The sequence below is a fragment of the Lissotriton vulgaris genome, chromosome 3_2 (assembly GCF_964263255.1).
Source record: "Lissotriton vulgaris chromosome 3_2, aLisVul1.2, whole genome shotgun sequence".
In the NCBI taxonomy this organism is placed as follows: Eukaryota; Metazoa; Chordata; class Amphibia; order Caudata; family Salamandridae; genus Lissotriton; species Lissotriton vulgaris.
Window position 1 is genome coordinate 295,666,318 of NC_141690.1, and position 17,111 is coordinate 295,683,428.

Here is a 17,111-nt window from a genome sequence, read left to right on the forward strand (position 1 = left end):
TCCACTCTAGGTGACGGGTTTTCAGCGCCAAGATGCTCCTTGGAGTGAAAGCTGCGCTCTATAAGAATTAAATTACATCTCTGTTGATGAGTGCTTTAGCCGCACTGCCCTTTTAGAGCTGCCTAAGTAGATGTGGCCATTATGAGACCCAAGTCCCTGTAGTAACTTTTAAAGTGAAGTGTAGCAAGCCTTCAAGTCTGACCGTTGCAGATTGCTTGTGCAGGATATCATTATCTTGGTCTCAGGTTTTCCCCAAAAATGAAATCTTAATAAACAAGAAATATATAAACATATGTCAAGTGTGAGTCACATTTTGTTCCTGCTCACCACAGCACACAGCATGGTTCAGTGGGTCAGCCCACTTCATTCATAAACGGTCTTGAACCGTGGGTGAAACCAGTTGTCCTGATCACGTGTGCACAGCTTCCTGTAACGACGTGCACTTGAGTACCAGAGATATAACGTTGCTGGGCTCATGAACCATTCCTTTATTTTATCTTTACTATACCTTCACCATTATTTTTACATACTGAAAATTTTTGCAAAAACAATATATTGCACGCCAGACGAGGCCAGAACTCAGTAAGTGAGATTTCAGAAATCTGAACAACCCAAATTACTTCACCCTACATATCTGGGCAGAAAGCTTTATTGCCCCTGCCCTCCCAGGATGAACTTGATGGTGCGCACTTCCCTAAGCCTCACAAGGACAAAGGTAAAAATTCCAGGGCAATTTACACATGTTGGCAAGAATGTATAGACACGCCATTGTGACACAGTGATGCATTCACCACACTCACCTCGCTGCTAAACATGGCACTGACACACCACTGAGCAAAAGAGAGAGAGAAAAACCACAGACCTTACGAGGGCACCATTCGCACATTACTCAGGCGCTGTGACACACGGGCACACCCCAACATGATGCCATCTGCATGAAACGCCAGCTTGGCGGGGGAGATCGTGGCCTTACTGCTGGCCCTGTCGGGCTGGGTGCTGGTCTGCTCCACGCTGCCCACCAACTACTGGAAGTGTGTGGCTCTGTGTGTGTGTGTGGCTCTGCATGTGGCTCTGTAGGTATGTATGTGTGTGGGACTCTGAGTGTGTTTGTGTGTGGCATTTGCGAGAGATTAAGCTATTGGCATTGTAAATGACAGTGTCATTTATTTATATATTTTCAAAACCAACACATAAATAAAAATGTTGTCATTTACAATGCCAATAGCTCTAACTTTTTCTAAGGCGAAACCGTTGCATTGAAAATGCTTGTTTATTAAGTACTGCCCGTAAAAAAATAAGATGTTTGGCCAGTTTACAAGGATTAGTTAATATTTTAAAACTGCCACCAGATGACTCTTCTCCTTGCTTGAGTAAGCTCGCAGGTTACTTAAAAAAAGAAAAAGGCTTTGTGCAACAGGCGGAGGTTAATTGCAAATGCTGTCGACGAACTGCTCACTCAATCTAGTTTTCCATTAAATGTGTGTAACTTAATACCAATGAGTGGCTGAAGAAAGTACCGCGCCTGACCTGCACAGTGACACCATCAGACCAGGCATCTTGTCTTCCGTGGTTTTACTGCCCCCATAAGAACAGCATTTCAAGTGTTCAGTGACAAAGACATGCCAGAAATGCTCCACGGACACTTACTGTTCACCTCACGGTACAATGTGGTGAAAATGCATTTTTCAAGAAGCAATGCAAAAACTCAAAAGATTCGTCATCAAAGGAAGCAGTTTGCAGAGACCACCCAACTGGTATAGTGCCAATATCGGCCCACTCACCAGCCCTCTTGCAGCAACATACATGAAGCATAAAAATTCAGACAAGACAACTTTTTTGTTGGAGAAAAGTCGCTGCAGGTTTATTAGCATACACATATGCCAACATGGTGGGTTATCTTACAGGCGATCCAAAGGCAAGCCGCCCCTCGTGGCCTACCACCTGAAGGGCCAACTTGCATCGTGGCCTTAGCCAATCGTTTCTTAGCGGTTGTGGTGAGGGATAGCCACTCCCACTTCCGGTGAACCATTGGTCCACCCTCTTGCTCACAACCCCCCCCCCCCCCTAGGAGGGGCGGAGCGTTCAAGCGACCCCCGGTTGTACAGGTTTCCAACCGCCCGCATGATAGCGGAGCGCCGTCGCACCCCAGGGTCCACCGCACAGACTTCCTGGGGATATTAGGCCTCAGCACCCTTTGTGCTCCTGAAGAGGTTACTTCTGAGTACCTTTCTGCCTCTGGATCGCCCTGTAACTCCGCCACAGTCCTGGGTGTGGCGACCGTCGCAGCCAGGGCCCCCCCACCAAGGCCGGCATTCCTACTTACATCCTGCTATTTCTAGGGCCTCTTCCCTAACCAGCAAGAATCGGTCCATGCTTATACTGGGCAGATGAACCCCTCCGTCACAACACACCCTGTGAATATGGCGTGTAGCACCCAGGCCTAATGGGTCAAGACTCCTCTGCCCAATGAAATTACGCATAGCGCAGAACTTTCTGCGCGCAGGCTCCATCGGCTCCCCTGCCAAGCTCCCTGCCACAGGAGCCTGGTGTGGTTTCCTACCACTGACTTTTACCTGTCCCCTTGGGTGCTAAGTTGCACCGGGTGATCATTGTGGTCTTCTAATCTGGTTCGTACTTAGTCACATTGACCAGGCAATTCCCTTGTTAATTGAACTTATCCCTGGTGCATATAGCAAGGTGTCCAACAGGCTTGAGGGAATAAGTGTATGGTGTCCGTCTTTAGACCCAACACCGTTGAAATTACGCAGAGCTCAGAGGAACTTCCTATGCGCTGGCTCCAACGCCTCCCCTGCCGAGCGCCTTCCCTACAGAGCCGGGAGGGAGTTCCTGACTACTCAATATCGCCTGTCCACCACTGTTGGCTACTTCCCACCCTATGGTGTCATATTCCCACTAAATGTTCTTTGTGGTCTTCTCCTCTGATTCATTATTACGCCACAATGACCAGACAATTACATAGATACCAAATTAACCCTGGTGCACACAACGAGGTGTCACACAGGTTTGAGGGAATAATTGTATTGTGCCCGTCACAAGACACTGCACCCTAACGTTAAGTGTCAACCTACGCAGCCTAGGCTGCTTGCTGCACCTTTGACTGGTAACAGGTGCCCGGACCCTGCTAACCGCTTGTGACCCTAGATACTTACACCAGAATTGGCGTCGAACTACAAAACTGTGTGTCACAAGTTTCCCATATTGGTCTTATGGTAGAACCACTGGTACCCTTCTGGGATAGAGTAAATTCTGTGACAGGCTACACCCCAACCCACAAAATAGCTGACCGAAACAGCCAAGGCCTGGCTAAAGGACTGGACATATATGTCTGGGAAGATCTTGGGGATCCAACTCTCGGTGCATGCTTGCAAGTTTAAACAAATACAATAGGTGGACCGCCCACTGTCTGGCCGCTAACTTCTCCGACATGAGTCTAAGGCCAGTATGAGTTTAGCTTAGGCAAGTCCCAACTAACACTGTGTAGAGGATCACCTTGTGATGAACACTTGTACTAATCGTCCCCCTTTGGCTGGCACTCGTTGGACCCTACGAGCACCCTATACAAGTGTATATACATGTTGTGCAACTAGTAGAACTGTTACTTCAACACTCGTACTTCCTGGCGTGTGAAAACTGCAAAAGGAAACCTTACTTTAGTACCTGGATAACAACCACCAGTACCTGGATAACCATCAAAGGTAGGTAACTAGGTGAAAGCTAACCAGTGAACTTACCCAAGGACCCTCCACTTTGTGTGAACCCCAGATGTTGAAATATTAACTGTTAAAATGTTGTCTGCACACGTCCGTACCCTTCAAGTAAAATGAGTCAAAACAATCGCCTACATGTCCATAACGCACCAAACTGTGTCCAGATTAAATAGACAAAATAGAGTCTTTATTGGATCAGCCAGAGGGGAAGCGGAGCCAGCCTAGAGGTCCTAGTGGGGTCAGCCTGGAAGAGGATGTGTGGCTAAATCTGGGCTAAATTAGTCCAAATTGATCCCGCATCACCATATTGCCAATTGGCCTGAGTATTGAGAAACTGGTGATGCTGTGATGCAACATATGTGAATGTCTCAGTGTGCGCCAGGAGGTCACGCCTACCGAAGTCCAGCCTTGACCATACCGTTGCCCCTGACCGCCTTGACAGGCCCTCTCCCCTGCTGTGCGCAAACCCTATAGTGTGTCCCAAATCCTGACCTTCAGCTAACTACTGGCAAAGACCCCTGGGCACCCTTCTAATGATTACCGTACCAGTCTTCTGCCAATCTACACGTGTGGATATCCCTCCTGTATCTATGAGATGAGGCTGGTAGTTAAATAAGGTAATTGAGCACCACTGGGCTGAAGTGTAAGGATGTCATGGTAATTGCACAACCGCTACTCTTAACACTGCTTCTACTTCTCCCTACAAGAAGTCTGAACCGAGTTGCCACCTTGCCCCCCAAGAGCACTTAACCAGGAAATGCCTACAGGCTCCTGGCCCGAAGCACGCCCTGGCCGTTCCTGCTTCCGTTCCCACCTGTCCTTCTTAGAGTGGTGCCTGTGTACTTGATCCGAGTGTCCTGCTTCAAGCCCTGGCAGGCTGGTCTGCTAGGCGTGGTTTGATCATTATAGTATGAAAACCGTGCGTTTCTGGAAGAGAGAACAAATCCATGAAAACGGCCCCTAACCAGCACAGACCGGTAAGCCTATTGCTAACTCGATCGCCAGGGTCAGAGCTCCTTACTTGCGCACCAGCTGCTGTACAAAAGAACACGTTCCAATAATGCACATGGGATGCATGACATGCCCAGACACACTAATTGTATAGAAGAAACGCATTTCCAATTTGTCACAGGGTATGCTAGATTTTCCCACACTCTGCCATAGCTTACCGAGCGAAAACCCCAATTAATATACTAGTAAATCAACAAATTGCCCGGACTCAGTTGTTTAAAAGAGAAAACATCCCATCATTGCACAGGAGCAACCGGCTCTGCTCAGAATCAGCCGTTGACTACCAATGTATTACTTCCATGGGGCGTAACCTGCGCACCCCACCACAGGGACAGAAATGACTCCGGGGGAGAACCTGGGAGTCCCGGACCCTGGCTCACTGTCCCCCCCCCAGTGTGCATGACCCTTATACCTGTTGAAGTTTCAGGTGGCCCCCCATATGAGTCGGGCAGTTCTCCAGTGCGGTTCCTGCATGTGAGACACAAAACATTCATTAGAAGCCCTGTCCCCCTTCATATACTAATATATATCTCTGCAATAAGGCAGGGGCCATCAATGCCCCACACGCCACCAAGGCCAAGCCGGTTTGTCAGTTACGCGAACTAGTTAGTCCATATTACATTCTCAGAAGGAGTAGGGTCGGGCACACACTTGCGTACCGCCAGAGGCAGTAGTGTATTGTCGTGTCTTGAAACTGGGTCACTTATTCCAATGCTAAGTTTGTTAATGACCCTTTCACTTTGGTGTGTGTGATTTAGAATCATATCTAACTCGTCCCCTTACCATATCACCTAGGAACCCCTCATCATCCCAGGCCTGCAAACTGACCTCAATGTTCAATTGACATATGCGGATAGCGACCAATCCCAACTATTGGAACCGTGCAAAGTTGATGCGCCCCCCACAAAGCCTCTAAGCACAGCAACAAGTGTCAACTTGTACCTTGCCAAACCAAGGCTTGTTGCAGAAGGCAAAGACCCTTTCTCACCTCTTATGCACCTCTAACCATATAAAACCGTCGAAGCGTGGGGTAATAGTATGGGGGACCAAGAAATGATACTGCAGAGAAACTAAGTGTAAGTGCGCTTGAAGTCTAGCTAGGCCCCCAATGCGTACTCCACCACACTGCCTGTGTGGACTAGATGGCTCAACAATGTAGTGAGATGATGTTCATTCTGACTAAACATGTTGAGAGAAGTCCGCACACCAGCCGGAGCTGCATTGAAAATGCTATTAGCCCACGACCCTGATATTAACTGTCTCATGCTCTTACGAATGGGTTAAACGGTCTCCCATAATATACCTCTTCTCAGGCCTTCCAAACTGACCTCCACGTTCTCGTCCGAAAGGACACCTCCCGGTGAAATACATGCCCTCTCTATTATCCTGCGAAGACCTGCTGAATAGAAAATTCGATGCTCCTTGACTATGGAAAAGCTTATCCAGTGTGTTCTGTGGATGAGAGTCTTCTACTAATACCGTATAACCCTTTTCGCTGTGTTATGCGCCCTATTGCAACACGTGTGGTTCCCTTTTTACTTATAGACACTGTTTGCCACCTCTACAATGTGTTTCTTTCGATGCTTGCACAAGCGCCAACATTGCCTACGTAAGGTTTGGTTATGTAAAGAGAGTCTGCCCTGAATTGCGGGCCACTACCTCCAGTGTACTTTATCCGCGGTCGCTGTAAGCGCGCTCCTGAGTACCAAGGACATTACAAAAGATGTAATCTGCGCACACGCCACCGAAACACTGCTGACCAAAGTGAGAAGTATATATAGTTGATTAGAAAAGCATATGAATGTGCGGGAAAAGACAGAGGCGCTGCACCTTAAACTGAAAGATCAACTGGCCATGAATTGGGTCACTTAAAAAAAAAAAAAAAGACTTGACCACTTGAGGACCCTAGGCGCTGAAAAGGCCTGCACCGCCAAAAACACGCAACACTCACTGTAAAACATGAGTTCTTACGGCAATAATCACTCTACCGTGCTGGTAACGAAGCACCCTGTTGCACAGCTCGATACCCCGGAGGAGAAGCACGGTCTGAGCTATCTTGTCATCAGGAGCAAACCACTGGTGGAGAAATACTGGCACGACGACCCTACCTATTTGCGCACCCGATCTGGTAGGGGGAGGATTCTAAGAACAGCGAGCATATGTGTCGGATATAACCACCCACACATCTCCACGTGTATATAGATTGCTTCACCGCCCATAGTTGTTGTTGGACTTGGCCCTTATGGCAGGTTCACCCCTAGACTTTTTGCTTGTAATGGTGACCTGGTGATGGTGATTTTTGGGTTCTGCGTACTTTCACTGTGTCCCAATGGAAAGTGTGTGCGCACTCTGAGTGCATGTGATGAGATAGGCCTGCCCTCCCATAGGAATGCATGGGGAATGTATGTGTCCTGGGTAGTTCCTGATGCGTGGGGTGTACAGGTTTGAATCTGATATGTGCGAACTCGTGAGGGTGAATGCTTCGCAATGGTGTGTGTTGCATGCGTGTGTCATATCTAGAAGTGCCACTTCTAGGAGTTGGCATATTAATATAGAATGTGTCTGGCGTGTGATTGGCTGGAGCAGGCTGGTGAGCCTGGCTCCAGGAAGGCTGGATGGGTCTGCCCGGTGGTGAGTGGGAGATTAGCATGCTGATGGCTGGGGAGGAGTGTACCTGTGGCCTGAATGAGGCTGGGTTTTCCCCAGACAATGCTGGCTCTGCCCCCCTGTGGTGTGACTGATGACCCTAGCCCTGCCAGTGAAAGGAAGGGGTGGTTGGGCCATCAAGGGTACTCAAGGACCAGCTGCGACTGGGTCTGCCCCCACCCTGCACCTCCAAACAAAGGATTTAGGTGTATAAAAATGGGGCTGTGTCCCCACAGAAATTGTTCTTGTTCCAGGATCCTGAGGGGGCTGCTGTTGCTGCTGCTGGGCCAGAGGACCGCCACTTGGGGTGCCTCCCTGCCTGGAGACCCAGTGTGCTGGTTCTGGGCCCAGCCTTGCCCCCTGCCCCTTGAAAGGACTTTTGCTGGGCTTGTTGGCCCCTAGCATCTGGGAGCGCTGTGCTTGTGCTCCCAGCACCTGGGGGCGCTTTGTTTGCCATTAGCGCTTGAGAGCGCTTTATTTCTGGTCCTAGCGCTGGGGAGCGCTTTTGTGCACAGCAGGTGCCTACCCGGCATTGGCCCGCATTTTGAGTGAGGCGCGGCGTGGGAGCCCACTCCGCTGGTTTGCCGATTTTAATGCCCCCAAGTCGAGTGCCCACCTCGATTCACATTGATAACTGAAGCCGGTGCCCACTCGGCATTGCCCTGGGAAGTCGTCCTCTCCGCCGCCCGGCCGAACCGGAAGTCAGGCAGGCCGGGGGCGGGACAAGCGGACAACCGGAAGCAGGAAGTCCGGCCGGCTGAGGAAAAGAGCACCGGTCGCCGTGCGGTGAAGTTCCCCGAGTGTGGGGAGAGCCCGGGAGGAGAGAAGCCCCGCCCGAGGCACCAGCGCGACCGACGCCAGCCCCCACCTCACCCGAGGAAGGCTGAGAGGAGCAGCGGAGTCCCCAGAGCAGCCCGGTGAGTGTGAAGGGCTGGGGGAGGCACAGAATACAGGTCAGAGCGGCCCCGGTTGGCAGCGGGCCGCTCCAACGGTGCATAGAGCCAGAGAGGCTCTTAGGGGGCATTTCTGGGCAATTCGAGTCCCCAAGAGGGGGACTCCAACCCGAGCCAGAGAGGCTCTTGCTGCCATTTGTCGTCCTGAGTCCCCAGAGGGGGGACTCCACCGAAGCGCCCCCACGTGTTCGAGGGTCCCCCGTGAGGGGCCCCGACGCCCACCTCCTTGTTGAGGAGCCCAGAGAGGCTCCTGGGGGCCATTTGTTCTTTGAGCCCAGACAGGCTCTGAGGGTGCCATTCCCTCGTTTTGGAGCCCAGAGAGGCTCCAGCCTTTTGCGTTGTGAGCCCAGAGAGGCTCCTGGGGGCCATTTGTTCTTTGAGCCCAGACAGGCTCTGAGGGTGCCATTCCCTCGTTTTGGAGCCCAGAGAGGCTCATTGCCCATTCTTGTGAAGAGCCTGAGAGAGGCTCAGGGCACCATTCCTTGTCCAGGAGCCCAGAGAGGCTCCGCAGTGCCACAGTGGTGGTTCTTGAGCCCAGAGAGGCTCCAACGTTGCCCTAACTTTCCCTGAACCAGTTGCCCAGCACTTTGTGGGCAACTGCTGCGTTTAGGCCCTGACATTGGGACACAGGGACTGTCACAGGTGGTGACTGATTTAAGTTTTGCGCAATGTTATTGCTACACCTCTGAATGTATTGTTGATGCATCATGTGTTTTCCTCCTTACACCTCTGAATGAATGTTATGCATTGCATCATGTGTTTCCTTCCTTAGACCCCTACAGGTATAGCGATACTTAGGTGGTTTTCCTTCTTGCTAGTACACGTGGTGCTAGCAGAGCCCAGGTTCCCTAGTGTAATCTCCTAAGATAGTGAGGGTTGCATAGGTGGTGCTCACCTGGTACCAGTAGTGACTGGTTGTATGTTATTTTTGCGCTACAGTGATAATTCTATGATCTAAAAAGTGCTATTTCTGAAAGTGTTACTTCTGAAAGTGCTGATTCCTGACAGTAGTCCAGGTGGCCCTGTCTTGTAAATATCCCCTGTAAATTCTGCCCGTGCCTCTGGCACAATGTAAAGTGTGTGTTTTATCTAATGTGTTTTGGTGTAATACAAAGGCTATTTTTTATATATAACCTTGTGTGGAGTTTCCTTTGTGGTGGGCCTTGGGTGTTGTTGCTGGGGTGCGTGCGCAAATACTTAACTCATATCGCCTCCAAGTTTAGCCTTGACTGCTCGCGCCACGTTACCTAAAGGGCGAGTAGGGGTTATCTTGGCGTGTAACTCCCTTGCCCTGACTTAGGAGTGGTGGTCTCTGACTGACTTTGGCGAAAGCCCTGGCCAGCCAGGGATCCCATTTCTAACAGTTGTGAAAAACACAAACTACCGCCGTTGACACAGATGCCACCGACAGTAGGGCTCGAATAGCAGTCCCAGTGCCACAACCTGGTAAAGTCCGACCACTTTTTAAATATCTAGCGTTAAATTGCCCCAAAACTTTAGGCGCGCTTACTGAGCACCAGATTTACATCTCACCTACAGCCACGGGGGAATCAGGGATTTAGCCTGATTGTGCTCCCGAGGCTCGAACCCCCGACTCTCGCACAATATTCGTCAAATCCACAAAACGAAAACAAACGCCCGACGCCACTGAAGCTCCATAAAGCCCCTTGCCACTCTATGCCTCCCAGACAGGTCTGAATGCAGCGAAAATTCCCCTCAGGCGTAAAAGGGTGCGCTTAATTAGTTAGTGTCGGTCTCAGTGGCCGAAATCCGTGTACATGTCCTTAGACGAGACAATCGTGCAACCAAAGAGAGATCCTATTAAATATTGCAGTCTACACGGAGGCATGAAACCTGAAATCCTGCACCCAGTCACCAGCTTTCTATTGCCGAGCCACCTCTTCGCGCCACAAAGTGAAGCACACCAGGGTGAGAGCTCTCCAGGCCCGAGAAAGGCAAGTTAGATTCCCCCTAACTCCGGCCCGTGGCAGAGAGTCTCTGCCCTAGAAATACATGCAAACCACTGCAGACAACGGAGAAGAATTCAAATGCGCGAAATGCTATTGCTGAGAAATCACAATTGTTTTGCGTAACACCTCGCCAGTTCTCAAGCCTGCTGGACTCAAAGCATATGGGCCTTGGCAGGCCTCCCAGGTGCTATACAAAGATGTCGGACTCTGGCCTGACCGGGCCGTGGGCCCGCACAAGTGACCCCACAAGCCCCTGAACCTTGCCGATGCCATGCACCTGTGTACCTCCCGGGGTGCAGGGCACCGTTTGCATGTACTCTGATGCTCGTGCTGAATTACCACATTGGCTGTTCTTAATTAATAACAGCTGCCACCAGGGTCGGATTGGGATCACAATTCGGCCCGGGCACTGACGAAAAAAGTGGCCCACATTCAAGAGGCGTGGCCCATATTTAAGGGGCGTGGCCCACATTCAAGGGGCGTGCCCTTTCATGAAACACTATTTGCACAGACAAGGAATGAAAGTGGGAGGATACTGTTCTTGCACAGGACACAGGGCAAAGGTGCCAATGGCCTACATGCTGAGCAACTAAAAAAAATAGCAAGGCCCCTTTCTGTCACAAAATTATTCCAGCCCTCCAGCACAGGAGCACCTGAAAAGCAGCAAAGCCCCTGCTATTACTAACCTACTTAGCCCTCCCCAGATCTTCAGCTCAGGAGCACATGAACAGAGGTAAGGCCCCTGCAATTAGTAAAGTAATCAACCCTCCAGGGCTCGGGAAAATGTCCTGGCAGGGGAGCACAAAACACAGCTTTCTGGGTCATCCAAGGTAGTCAGGTAGCCATGGGGGAGGCTGAGGTGAAGCTGGTGCATGGGAAGTGCCTTCCCAGTGTGTTCTGGCAGTTTGAGAGTTTACCATTTACTGTAGCATTACCCTTGTACCTGTGAATGGTACCCTTTTGTAACTTGCACACGTCACTTTTCTCTGGTATCACACTGTTTGCTCCTCTCAATTTTGTTTGCTTTAGATACTTGCACAAGTGCCACCATTGCCTACGTAACGTTTGTTCTTGTGCTGGAGTGTCTGCCATTTATTGCAGTATTATACCTCTACTTGTACTTTGTACACTTTTGTAACCTGCACACATATCACTTTTTCCTCCTGTAATGTACCGATTGCTACCTCATGTATTTTGGTTGCTCACTATTGTCACTTTTGATTCATGTAACTTAACGTTTTCTTTTGTAATTTGTCCACTTGTATTTTTTCTCCTCATGTATTATTGCTGTTCCTTGTGTGAAGCGCTCTGACACCTTCGGGTAAAGTCTGCGCTATATAAAATTGCATAAATAAATAAATAAAATAAAAAAATTCCAAACATCACCAGGCCCCCTCAGCAAGACCCATTCTTCCTCATCCACTATGCCCTGAATGTGAAGGGCTGTGGGCGAGGTGTTAAGACTAACACCGTTTCTGGGCTGCGTGGGCGCCAGGGGGCCGAGGTGAAAATGGCTCAAAGGCCTGAGAAACACCTGGCCCCCAGGGAGGCCGATTATTGCAAACAATCACCCCTCCCCAGCCCAGCATCAGCTTGATTGCTTGGCAGGGTAGGGGTGAAGGAGAGCCCACAGCTGACAATCGCTGTCTGGCCACACAGCGAGGCTGCTTTCATTTTCTCTGTCTGTCTCGTGCCCTCCGTGGGCCGTTTTTTTTTTCTCCCCTTTCCTAGTCCACTCTCTGTGGACTGGGACAGGGGAGAAAAAACGGTCCACAGAGGGCACTGAGGCACCGGCCCTTCGGCCCATTCCCGAATGCCCGCCTTGCCAATCCGCCCCTGGCTGCCACACACGCCACTCCCAGTAGCCACTTAATTGCTGACCCTAAAGCCCCGTGGCCCCTGCCGTGCGCTCAGCGCAAACTTTCCGAAATCAACTTCCACACATTCGCCATTTTGGAATCAGCTACGAAACAAGCCTTGGCTAGTAGGAGAAGAAATCAAGAAAGAGCAACACCAGTGCGCGAAACATAAATATCACAAATGGGCCATTGTGCCACTCCAGCCAGCTGTGCCAGCGCCTGGCAACGGCAGGGGCGTGCAGCCACGCATCACAGCCTCAAAGGCGAGAAGTAACAGACCCAAAGAGAATGGACTCACCGCTGCAAGCCAGAGCCTCCCAAACCACAGCAATTCCACAGAAAAGGTGCTTGAGACTGAGTGAGCAATGAGTTGCGAGTGTCGCATGAACAAAAAGGGGGGCCTCAAAACGTCCGGCTGGCACAAATGGTCGCCAATCTATTCTACCATCCGGGTCACCTCTCTCTCGTGCCCTACCACCAAAGAATGCGTAGAACCCCCCAGCTGAGGAACCAAGACCATGGGCCCCCAGAACAACAGAAGCAGATTCTCAAGCGACCCCACTTGCCCCCAAACCTTCCCGTGGCCGCGCACCGGGTAACCTCCAGGGGAGCTACGCAGGGGCGTGGCCACACGACCCGTGACTTGGCCTCTGTACCCCCACAGTCCCCGAGAGGGGACAACTCACCGCAAGAGACAACCACCCGGCGACCGGAGGGGACAAAGAGGCCGCCAGGCGGGTGGGGGAGGAATTTATACCTCTCCCCTGCCCCCCAACACAGCCGGAAGTGACGACGGGACCCGAAGTAGTGTGGCTCACTGATTAGAGGCGGCAGACCCGAGAGCAGAGGACGGCCCGGGACCAGGGTTCGAATACCGGCGCGGCAGGTTTCTAGACCAGGGTCAGCGGACTTGATAATTCTCTCGCCTCGGTGCCCACTTTGACCAGCGATCACACTCGGCAACTCTGGGCATTAGCTTGCCTCATCTTCACTAACGGCCCCACCAGAACGCTGGGGATGCCTGGTCTCACCCTGGAGATACCCATTAAGGGGCCATCTCTCAGGGAAGCCAGGAAGGGTTTCGCAGCGGTCGAAGCGCCTTGGGACCCTACGGGTAAGTAGTGCGCTATATAAATGCCTATACATTTACATTTACATTTACATTTACAAAGGGGTCGCGGAACACTAGGCTGCCCTGTGTGCCATCTTGTGGCACGAAGGGGGGCGCTCTCTTATGAGGGTCCCCTGCGGGGACGTGTCTGTCGCCCCGCAATCTGTTTCGACAATAAGCTGAATCCAATTCCCAGAGTTAACGAGCAATGCAAAATAGTCAGAAATGATACCTTTTGCAGCTTTGAGCCTGAACACGTCTGAATTCTGAGCTCGCGAGTCTCACGTCCTTTTTTTATTGTACGGAAGTACCACTCATAGGAGATACCTTCGGCCCCTACCGTATTACCCTCTTTTTTTTCTAAAAAAGAAGGGGAAATAATATTGAAATATTTAAAACTTAAATTGCTCCATACGTCCAGACTCCAGGCAGCCTTGCGTCAATGCAAACCATAAAACTATAAGTTAAACATCCAGAGACTAAGACGGGCTTCTTTTGAAAGTCTCGCAAAGTCTAGCTTCCTGCCAGCGAAAGACGCTTTCACATTTAGAGTTGTGAACCTCACAACATTTCACTGGAGTGGTCCACCACCCTGAATGTTTCATCTCAGCAGAGAGTGCATAAGGAGTATCCTGCTTGACAGTCCAAGGCATAGCACTGAGACAGGGTGATCAGACAACCCGCATTTGCCCGTACAGTACCAGTTTTTCAAGGACTATCCCTGCGTCCGAACACTTGCAGCTAAAACAAAGACATGAGGATGGTGTGAACATGAATGTTAATCAGTGTTGTGAAGGCTCAGGTTGCAACCAGCCCTCTCACCACTCCAGGGTCACATCTTAACTTAAATGTGTGTGTGGGTGCGTGCATGTGTGTTGACCTCGCAGATGGGCAGCCCTATACGTGGCAAAGTGTGCCCCACCATTAATACCCTTTTGCTGGCTGTCCTAGTTTGTATGTCTTTTCACTGGCGCTGCCTGTCCTAGTTTGTATGTCTCTTCACTGGCGCTGCCTGTCCTAGTTTGTATGTCTTTTCGCTGGCGCTGCCTGTCCTAGTTTGTATGTCTTTTCGCTGGCGCTGCCTGTCCTTGTTTGTATGTCTTTTCACTGGCGCTGCCTGTCCTAGTTTGTATGTCTCTTCACTGGCGCTGCCTGTCCTAGTTTGTATGTCTTTACACTGGCGCTGCCTGTCCTAGTTTGTATGTCTCTTCACTGGCGCTGCCTGTCCTAGTTTGTATGTCTTTTCAATGGCGCTGCCTGTCCTAGTTTGTATGTCTTTTCACTGGCGCTGCCTGTCCTAGTTTGTATGTCTTTTCACTGGCGCTGCCTGTCCTAGTTTGTATGTCTTTTCACTGGCGCTGCCTGTCCTAGTTTGTATGTCTTTTCACTGGCGCTGCCTGTCCTAGTTTGTATGTCTTTTCACTGGCTCTGCCTGTCCTAGTTTGTATGTCTTTTCACTGGCGCTGCCTGTCCTAGTTTGTATGTCTTTTCACTGGCGCTGCCTGTCCTAGTTTGTATGATTTTTCACTGGCGCTGCCTGTCCTAGTTTGTATGTCTCTTCACTGGCGCTGCCTGTCCTAGTTTGTATGTCTTTTCACTGGCGCTGCCTGTCCTAGTTTGTATGTCTCTTCACTGGCGCTGCCTGTCCTAGTTTGTATGTCTTTTCACTGGCTCTGCCTGTCCTAGTTTGTATGTCTCTTCACTGGCGCTGCCTGTCCTAGTTTGTATGTCTCTTCACTGGCGCTGCCTGTCCTAGTTTGTATGTCTTTTCACTGGCGCTGCCTGTCCTAGTTTGTATGTCTTTTCACTGGCGCTGCCTGTCCTAGTTTGTATGTCTTTTCACTGGTGCTGCCTGTCCTAGTTTGTATGTCTTTTCACTGGCGCTGCCTGTCCTAGTTTGTATGTCTTTACACTGGCACTGCCTGTCCTAGTTTGTATGTCTCTTCACTGCCGCTGCCTGTCCTAGTTTGTATGTCTCTTCACTGGCGCTGCCTGTCCTAGTTTGTATGTCTTTTCACTGGCGCTGCCTGTCCTAGTTTGTATGTCTTTACACTGGCGCTGCCTGTCCTAGTTTGTATGTCTTTTCACTGGCGCTGCCTGTCCTAGTTTGTATGTCTTTTCACTGGCGCTGCCTGTCCTAGTTTGTATGTCTCTTCGCTGGCGCTGCCTGTCCTAGTTTGTTCACTGGCGCTGCCTGTCCTAGTTTGTATGTCTTTTCACTGGCGCTGCCTGTCCTAGTTTGTATGTCTCTTCACTGGCGCTGCCTGTCCTAGTTTGTATGTCTTTTCACTGGCGCTGCCTGTCCTAGTTTGTATGTCTTTTCACTGGCGCTGCCTGTCCTAGTTTGTATGTCTTTTCACTGGCGCTGCCTGTCCTAGTTTGTATGTCTTTTCACTGGCGCTGCCTGTCCTAGTTTGTATGTCTTTTCACTGGCGCTGCCTGTCCTAGTTTGTATGTCTTTTCACTGGCGCTGCCTGTCCTAGTTTGTATGTCTCTTCACTGGCGCTGCCTGTCCTAGTTTGTATGTCTTTTCACTGGCGCTGCCTGTCCTAGTTTGTATGTCTTTTCACTGGCGCTGCCTGTCCTAGTTTGTATGTCTCTTCACTGGCGCTGCCTGTCCTAGTTTGTATGTCTTTTCACTGGCGCTGCCTGTCCTAGTTTGTATGTCTCTTCGCTGGCGCTGCCTGTCCTAGTTTGTATGTCTCTTCACTGGCGCTGCCTGTCCTAGTTTGTATGTCTCTTCACTGGCGCTGCCTGTCCTAGTTTGTATGTCTTTTCACTGGCGCTGCCTGTCCTAGTTTGTATGTCTTTACACTGGCGCTGCCTGTCCTAGTTCGTATGTCTTTTCAATGGCGCTGCCTGTCCTAGTTTGTATGTCTTTTCGCTGGCGCTGCCTGTCCTAGTTTTTATGTCTCTTCACTGGCACTGCCTGTCCTAGTTTGTATGTCTTTTCACTGGCGCTGCCTGTCCTAGTTTGTATGTCTTTTCACTGGCGCTGCCTGTCCTAGTTTGTATGTCTTTTCACTGGCGCTGCCTGTCCTAGTTTGTATGTCTCTTCACTGGCGCTGCCTGTCCTAGTTTGTATGTCTTTTCACTGGCGCTGCCTGTCCTAGTTTGTATGTCTTTTCACTGGCGCTGCCTGTCCTAGTTTGTATGTCTTTTCACTGGCGCTGCCTGTCCTAGTTTGTATGATTTTTCACTGGCGCTGCCTGTCCTAGTTTGTATGTCTCTTCACTGGCGCTGCCTGTCCTAGTTTGTATGTCTTTTCACTGGCGCTGCCTGTCCTAGTTTGTATGTCTCTTCACTGGCGCTGCCTGTCCTAGTTTGTATGTCTTTTCACTGGCTCTGCCTGTCCTAGTTTGTATGTCTCTTCACTGGCGCTGCCTGTCCTAGTTTGTATGTCTCTTCACTGGCGCTGCCTGTCCTAGTTTGTATGTCTTTTCACTGGCGCTGCCTGTCCTAGTTTGTATGTCTTTTCACTGGTGCTGCCTGTCCTAGTTTGTATGTCTTTACACTGGCACTGCCTGTCCTAGTTTGTATGTCTCTTCACTGCCGCTGCCTGTCCTAGTTTGTATGTCTCTTCACTGGCGCTGCCTGTCCTAGTTTGTATGTCTTTTCACTGGCGCTGCCTGTCCTAGTTTGTATGTCTTTACACTGGCGCTGCCTGTCCTAGTTTGTATGTCTTTTCACTGGCGCTGCCTGTCCTAGTTTGTATGTCTTTTCACTGGCGCTGCCTGTCCTAGTTTGTATGTCTCTTCGCTGGCGCTGCCTGTCCTAGTTTGTATGTCTTTTCGCTGGCGCTGCCTGTCCTAGTTTGTATGTCTCTTCACTGG

At 50.4% G+C, this 17,111-nt stretch overlaps 1 protein-coding gene across 1 annotated transcript in view; it reads right to left on the minus strand.

Moving 5' to 3' along the window:
- Positions 1-230: 230 nt before the first annotated feature.
- LOC147725744 (uncharacterized) overlaps positions 231-17,111 on the minus strand; it is a 101,873-nt gene continuing 84,992 nt past the window's right edge. The window contains exon 2 of the mRNA XM_086964489.1: positions 231-265. Within this exon, the coding sequence (XP_086820615.1) occupies positions 231-265 (35 nt within the window). The remainder of the gene's footprint in view (positions 266-17,111) is intronic.